Source organism: Sinocyclocheilus anshuiensis, unplaced genomic scaffold (genome assembly GCF_001515605.1).
Source record: "Sinocyclocheilus anshuiensis isolate Anshui unplaced genomic scaffold, SAMN03320099.WGS_v1.1 scaffold1251, whole genome shotgun sequence".
NCBI classification, from domain to species: Eukaryota; Metazoa; Chordata; class Actinopteri; order Cypriniformes; family Cyprinidae; genus Sinocyclocheilus; species Sinocyclocheilus anshuiensis.
The window spans coordinates 356,428-364,667 of record NW_015539970.1 but is presented as its reverse complement, the minus strand read 5'-3'; the positions used below and the strand labels follow the sequence as shown (position 1 = coordinate 364,667).

The 8,240-nt window shown below is 38.0% G+C and overlaps 1 protein-coding gene across 1 annotated transcript in view; it reads left to right on the top strand.

Moving 5' to 3' along the window:
• The first annotated feature begins 3,094 nt into the window (after positions 1–3,094).
• Positions 3,095–8,240, top strand: part of kpna6 (karyopherin alpha 6 (importin alpha 7)) — a 20,487-nt gene continuing 15,341 nt past the window's right edge. Inside the window, exon 1 of the mRNA XM_016484239.1 lies at positions 3,095–3,238. Coding sequence (XP_016339725.1) covers positions 3,235–3,238 — 4 coding nt within the window. The 5' untranslated portion in view covers positions 3,095–3,234. The remainder of the gene's footprint in view (positions 3,239–8,240) is intronic.

The following is an 8,240-nucleotide window of genomic DNA, read 5'->3' as shown; positions in this document are numbered from 1 at the left end:
TTAATATTCACAGACACTATAGTCCATATTGCGTTTTGATTCAAGTGTACTGACCTGCTTTTGATTTATTCGTCCAAAATGTGGCATATTCCTTGACATTCCGCGTAATAGGAGTTCCGTTTTTATGACTGGATTCTACAAACCACCGTGTTTTCCGCATCGCGGCCGTATGTCTCAGCGTCGTCAGTGCAATTTGGGAAAGAAATCAATTAAATCTGAATATGGACGCGTGTAAATATTCAAATGTAACCCCCTTTGTAATCGTTAACATTTTCATAAGTAACTGTAATTAAATTACACATTTTTTCTTAGTAACTGTAACTGATTACAGTTACATTTATTTTGTAATTAAATTACGTAACGCCGTTACATGTAACTAGTTACTCCCCAAAACTGGTTACAGTGTGCTATCTCTTGTGCCACCTTGCTGGCTCCACATGAAGAGAGATAGATAAAGAGGAAGGTGGGGAGCGAGGAACGTTGTGAATTTAATTTTTAAATTTAATTTAATTTTATGGTTTATTAACAAAGACGTATCACTTTCTCTGTGCCCACACACCTCTGTTGAGTAGCTGCACCTCCCTCTTCTGCTATCTGGATCTCTCTTTATTAGGAAGACACAAAGCCCTGCTTGCATGGGATCCAAAGATAGACGTCTGTGTGACAAGCAGTCAACTCTCATTCTGGAGTACGTTAGAGGCTGGTCATTAGCATATGTATAATTGAATCAGCAAATTAGAAACCGCATTCACTGACGTGCCTTCCAAAGTGCTTTCGATGGTTATCTTGTTATTTTGCAAATGATACATTGAAGGCTTGATTAGCCAAAATTAACAAGCAAACTACGTGGTCTACGAGGTTGCTTTTCATCAATAAACATGCATATACAATAGAAAATGAGAACAGCCGACATGGTATAATTAAATGAAGTCTAAAGGGAACTTAATATGTATTTAATCTTAATTATTAGTTGGCTCTCTAATGCTAGACGCCACAGTGGTACTGTCAAGTGTAAATGTGTGCGTATAACCACAATTATGTAGGACTGGTTATTGATTAGATGTACGAGAGCGCTGGCAGGCTTAAATAAATATGCAGGAGAACAATTAATATTTCTATAAATATTCCTAAAGCCTTCCTTCCTTCCTTTGTCTGACTTCATGGCTGTAAAAAATTCACTATTAGGGCAGAAATGCAAATTTGATCAGAATACAAGATTTAAATCTTTCAAAATGTAAATGATTTTCTATTCCAAGAAACGGCAACTACAGGGTCCGATAAATACTGAAAAACTAATTTTTGTGTAAACAATAAGAGCGGTGTGGCCACATTGTTACTGAAACATATTGCTTATGCCAGATATAGGAATTTCTCTGGGTCACGGCTTACCTTTTGAAACTTGGCACTGATAAATGACCCTGTATTATTTTCCCATTCTTTTAAACTGCCTAGCTACACAAGATCAGGTTTGATGGTCCTTAAATTAGGAATTTGGTGGAAAACTGTAAACCACTGCAGGAAAACTGACATCAGTAGCACTGGAAGGGTTGCAGATGTAAAGACCTTATACATTTCATTATTTCACATCACACTAAACCAAGCTTAAAGTTGCTATTTTTCTATGCATGTAAATGTAAACCCACAGTGTCTCAGGAACACAATGAAAATCTCTCGGTGTGGCGAGTCTCCTTTGAGGCCCTCACTGAGTTAATCCAACGTTGCCCCCAAGTGTTTATTGAAAGCAATGCCAACAGGGGCCCAAACACTCGAGCTGTACGATAATTTATCACTACCTTCTTGCAGAGAATTGAGTGCAGGTGCCGCACACTCTGTTATTGCGTCACATTCAATTTGTGCCGAGTCGAGCGCATTAATGGAGTCACAAGGCTACAAAGACAATCCACTGTGAGCTCCATATTGCCACATTCAGAGCAGAGTAAATTTATAGAGTCTGGATCCAGCCCTTACAAAGACCTGAGATGACCGAACACCTGAGAAGAGATGATGCCAACCCCTCAGAGGACCTCAGATGATGCCAACCCTGAAACAACATACAGAACTACCACATTTTGCTACAAGTTTGATTGCAACATATAATCATTGCTGTTAATTGTGTTCATTGTCTGTTTGATTACGTCATTAACTGAATTTTAACGTACATTTCTGCCATATGTACATCAATTTGACATTCACCACTGATAAGCTACTACTAAATAGATTGTAGAAACGTAATGTTCTGTAAAGCTGCTTTGCAGCGATTTGTATCGTGAAAAGTGCTATACAAATAAACTTGAATTGAATTGAATTTTATTACAGTTTTTTCTGCAGTTTTGCAGTTAGGAAGAAGTGATAGACCTATAATTATGTTTCAATGGCCATAATAAATATATAAAGTAATTTTTAATATTAGCCTACTGGGGAAATTCCATATAGCCAACATAAAATTAGATGTTTAATATGACTTTAAACAAATATATTAGGCTATTAAATATCATACTGATAAATAGTAATTGACACTTTTTTCCGTTTTAATATTATTACTATTGGCTACTTCCTAATGCACCTTTTTATGTTTACGTTTTCTTAGTAGCCTAAGTAATTGAACATTTCTCTTGTTATTGTTTGTGTTAATATGCACAATATGCTTCAGCCAATATTTGTTGACAGTATTTGGATATTGTGTAGCCTACTGACAACCGTAGGCCTATTTAGCAAAATAGTCAATGGAATATTTCAGGGATAAATATTATTATAGCCTAGTACATTTATCATATATTATTTATTATTTTCCTAATTTGTAATTATGTAGCAAATCACTCAGACGTTAGAGAATAAAAATATTATAACGATATAAGAGCGATATAATATTGTGTCCGTTTAACTTCTGACACACAGCCTACTGAATACTGATGACGATAGGCTCGCATTTTGCTCGATTGCTCAGCGTTTCGTGGAAAACATATTGGAAACTATGAAGGTAGAATGACGTCAAAAAGATTTGCTTACACTTACAGTCTTATGTACCCTTCCACAACTCTTACCCTGCGTATGCAAATCTTTTTGACGTCATTCTACCTTCATAGGAAACGCTGTCATTATATTTGTCTCCTCCGGCTCTCCGTAGATCACCGACATATTGTTTGTGAGAAGCAAATTCTGGAAGACAAGGAGAGTGCTACGATTACAGCGTTGATATAACCAGTCATCAAATCGTATATCAGTAAAGAAAGCACGATGGGTAAGTATCCAACCTATACTGTTTTTTGACGCGTTGGTTCTGTTATTTGCGGTCTTTAGGGACCAAATCTGTAGCTGAAAAGCCGAGAGAAGCTACATCATGTCAGTTGAAGCATGAGTGTAAAGGGCCAGTTAGCCTAGCACATTGCTCTACTCGACATATGTGTTTACCAGTGAGCCTTAGAACAGATATTTGAAGCTAAAACGCCTTTATAACAGACGCTTGTGAGATTTATTTGGTGTTGACTGAGGTAGAAGGAGGTTTTGAGTCTTTGCCGATGTAAACGCTTGGTCATGTTCAGTCAGAGATTGTGAAATCGTCTCATGTTTGAGTCTACACAGTGGATGAAGAGGAAATGCTCTGACATTACACGAACCTAGTGAACTGCCATTGTCTACATAAACGATGTTTAGGTAGACACTTGACTGGATTTAGACAGACTAAACTTGGCTCCAATGTCAGTGAGTTCACCAGTCAGCTGTAACATGTTTTAAATCCGTTTACTTAAAGGTTACTAACGTTACATCGATTGTAACGTTAGTAGTTTGGCTGTGTCCTTTTGTAACCCTTTGGTTATGTTTTCAGGAGCAATAAAACCTCACTCATGGTACATGTTTGTTAAACATTACTTGGACCCTCAGCTTTGGAGAGTATGGCCTGTTTGAAGGGAGGAAGAGGTTGGGACAGGAGCTATACAGACAGGACGGTCAGATAGGGTGTCAGAATCTGACTGCTGCTGACTTGGGTTTTTCCCGTCTTATGGGCTACTATTTCAATGAATCATCACAGTGGAAATTAATGTGATATCTGACAGCTTTTTCCATGACAATTTAGAGCTTTTCACACACTGTGGCATTTCGGTTTGCAATTTGAGTATGGGTCAGTTTAGGCAGCAAATTTGTCTTTTCATCGCTTTCCATGGTGCAAATTTACTGAGAAGATCCGTTTATTTTACACTCTGCTCAACGCTATGGATTATTATTATTTTATTTATGTTTATTGTTTTGTTCCCAGACCAGCCAATGTTGTAGATTTTTATTTGCTGTTCCAAAATAATCACTGGCCCTGCCACACAAAAAAAGTTATTTTTGTTTGTTTTATAAGGATGTTACAACACCAAAATTTTAGATAATAGTGAATTTCTTGAATCTAAATTTAAGTACCACAGCAAAAACTACTAGCTTATCTAATATAAAGTTCAAACATTATATAAGACAAGTAAACAGTCAGCAATAAAATAAGAACAAATAAACAAATTACAAGTACAGATACATACAATGGTACATAATATAACAATAGTATTCAGGTAAGAAATACTACAGAAATCGAATGTAAAAACACTGCATGGTACTGTGTAAATTATATTGATAGATCCTTATTAAAGCTGCAAAAGTTGTCTAGTTAAAGAGCAGTGAGTGATTTTGCAGGTTGAACTTTGGATAGTCTACACCCTGATCGTGTCTGCTGTTTGTCCCTAGTGCTCCGCCTTTAAGCCATAGCAAACACTCTTCTTTAAAATAGTTCTGCGACAGGGGCCCAGCCCACACTGCTATTTGTGAGGCCCATGTGATGGACAACTATGTAATGGAGCGCTTGAGTCGGGTAGAGCCACAGCTTGCTTGTCATCCCATCTAAATTTGTAGAACAGAGTCATTATGATGTTCTTTCTCTTCTTAAAGGAATAGTTCATCCAAAAATGAACATCCTACTCATCCTTAATTTGTTCCAGATCCTTATGACTGTCTTTCTTCCATGGAGAACTTAACCTAATGTAATGAAAGTGAACTGGGGCTGTCAAACTCTAGAACAGGGGTGCCCAACCCTGCTCCTGGCGATCGACTGTCCTGCAAAGTTTAGCTCCAACTCTAATCAAAGACACCTGCCTTGAATTTTTACGTGATCCTGAAGACCCTAATTAGTTGGTTCAGGTGTGTTTGATTAGGGTTGGAGCTGAACTTTGCAGGACAGTCGATCGCCAGGAGCAGGGTTGGGCACCCCTGCTCTAGAATAACAAAAAATAAGCTGTTCACTGAAAATCTTGACATCTGTCATTGCTTTACTTAGCATGTCCGATTTATGAATATTTTTTTTTCCAGTGATTTGGTCTGAATTTAATTTATGAATCTGATTGATCGAGTTCTCAAGTTTAGCTCATGGTCTTGATTGTGTGTCCTCTTGAAAGCTCCAATTCCCACTCCCCATTTATTTTAGTTACATGGAAAACAGCAACCAGTTACTCTACAATTCAGAAGTTGAGGGTTTGCTTTTTAGATTATTATTATTTTTTTAATAAATTAATGAAATATTTTATTCGGTTAAAAATAAGGATTAAATTAAAGTAATCAAAAGTTACAGTAAAGACTTTTATAATGTGGCAAGATAATTTATTTCAGATAAATGATGTTTCTCAGAGAATCCTGAAAAAGAAAATGTATCACAGTTACCACAAAATGATGTCTTACACAAAAACTGTTTTTAACATTGATAATAATACAGTCAATGTTTCATAAAACAGCATGGTACAATGATTTCTGAAGGATCATATGACACTGAAAACTGGAGTAATTAAGGTAAAAATTCAGCTTTGCATCACAGAAATAAAGTTTAAAATATATAAAAATAGAAAGCAGTTATTTTAAATTGTAGTAATTTCACAATAAGACTGGAGTAATTGTGGTGAAAATTCAGTTTTGCATCACAGGAATACATTTTAACATGTATAAAAATATAAAGCAGTTATTTTAAATTGTAATAATTTAACAATATTAATAATTGTACTTATTTTTGATCAAATGAATGCAGCTTTGGTGAGCATAAGGCTTCAAAAAATACTTCTAAATGTTTCAAAAACATTAATAAATCTTAACGACCTCAATCTTTTGAGTGTAGATTATTTAAAAGTCCTTCCCATATGGGTTTGGAACAACAGTAAATGGTGACAAATGTCATTTTTGGGTGAACTATTCCTTTAAGCCATGGCCTATATTGCTCATGAGCAGATAAATTGTTGCCTTCCATAAGTTAGGAAGAAGGCCTCACCCATCTCACCCAAAACCTCACCCATCAGGAAGCCTGATTTCTAACAGTCAAGCTGAAACTTGTAGTAGTTCTCTGCCCCAGAACTGCAGATCTTTACTGATTGAAGGTTATGGAGGCCTTCACATGGTGCCAATGCTGATTTTGGGTTATTTTCCTCCTTTGAGACACTGTACAATAAGTTCATACAGAAAGGATGGGAGCGGATCCAAGATCAGAAACTGTACCCTCAGGCACTTTGTCTGTTAGTGCCCTGATGTGCATTCGGTAGCATTAGCCAGTCATCATTCGTAGCCTCCTCCTCTGCTCTCAGTGCTGAGACAGGCTGCTTTAGCTGCTTGCTCATGCAAACGGCGTTTAGACACCCTCACTACAAGTGGTTTTGCTCACTGACTCCGGGTGGCTCTGTTCAAATGTGTTGTGCTCAGCACAAACAGACCAAAGTGAGTAATGAAGGTAGAGAAAGCTGCTGAGATTGCTGAACAATTTCTCCAACGTTCATTGTTATGTTTTGAGGGGAAGGGTTTAATAAGCTGTGCACTTCCACATTCACTTTCGTCTCGTTACTGACGACATGTGCGCTCTTGCAGATGGCACACCAATTGAAATTGTCACAGCTGTTTTGTTTTTCCTGTCAAGATGCCCAAATACATGAGCATATTTGTCCACCGTGGACAGTTTGTGCAGGTCTTGCACTCGTCCTTTGCTCACTAGCAACAACTCATTGACGGAAATATGAACTATACAATTTTCATTGACGTTTGAAAACAGGCTCTGCACCCCAATTCGCAGACTTCAAATCAAGACATTTATTCTTATTTAGACAAAGATTGTTTATAGAGATGCACCGATCGATCGGCCAGGGATCGGAATCGGCCTATTTTCTTCATGATCGGCCCGAATCGGTGACCGGCCGGTCAGTCTCACTACTTTCCGATTTCGAGCCGATCCGTTTTGTTACCAGCGGCACAGGCAATAACTAGGGGTGCTCCGATCAGGATTTTTGAGGCCGATCATAGAAAGCAGTATCTGCCGATACCGATACCGGGAATTACTACATGTTCGTGTCAATCCATGTTCATATTTACTGCAAACAATGCACTGTTACTTTAATTCAGGGCTTGCAGCGCAGCAATAGACTCGGTGCGGAAATGATGTCTGCACTGCTGCAGACACACCGCTCCTGACCGCAACCGTGTGCAGTGAACGCTTTAATCCGTTAACATGAGACGCACCACATACGCACTGCAAACGGAGTAATGTGAACCTGTCGTTATGTGTGTGCGCTGCGAGTGTGCATGAGCGCACGGTCTCCAGGAGAGCGCGCGAGTGATGAATGGTTAAACACTGGCAAGAATTAAAAAGAAATGCAATGTATTAACTTTAGTGACGATGTGATGTGACACTGCCTCGACTGTGCAAGTGACAATTCCTGTGTCATCTGTGCAGCGTGCAGCTCGCTTGTAGACAGACGCGATATGTGGTGATTTGAAGCCATTTGCGTATTTTGAGAGAGAAAGGGAGAGCGTGCGCTGTGATTCACTCACGCTGTTTGTGAAATTACGTCTCACACAAGGTTTTCAAATTACTTTGTAAGTTATTTAATGAAGAAATATGAACGTGAGTAATTATTATATAATATTTATATTATATAATTATTATATAATTATATTATATTATATAATTATATATATAATTATTTTACCCGTGCCGGACAGAGACTGAGACGGTGCCGCTGCATGTCGTGCCAAACCTTTCATGGCAGCGTCATCAGCTTGAGAGCGTTTTTTTTTTTAGATCGGCCTTTTTAAAGACAAACATCCGATCAAACATCCCAACGTGATTATCGGCCGATAGTCATCGGTAGCCGATCAATCGGAGCACCCCTACTAAAAATCCTGATTGGAGTATCACTATAAATAGTTATAAATGATAAAAAGAAGGCTTTAAAAATATCGGTATCGGT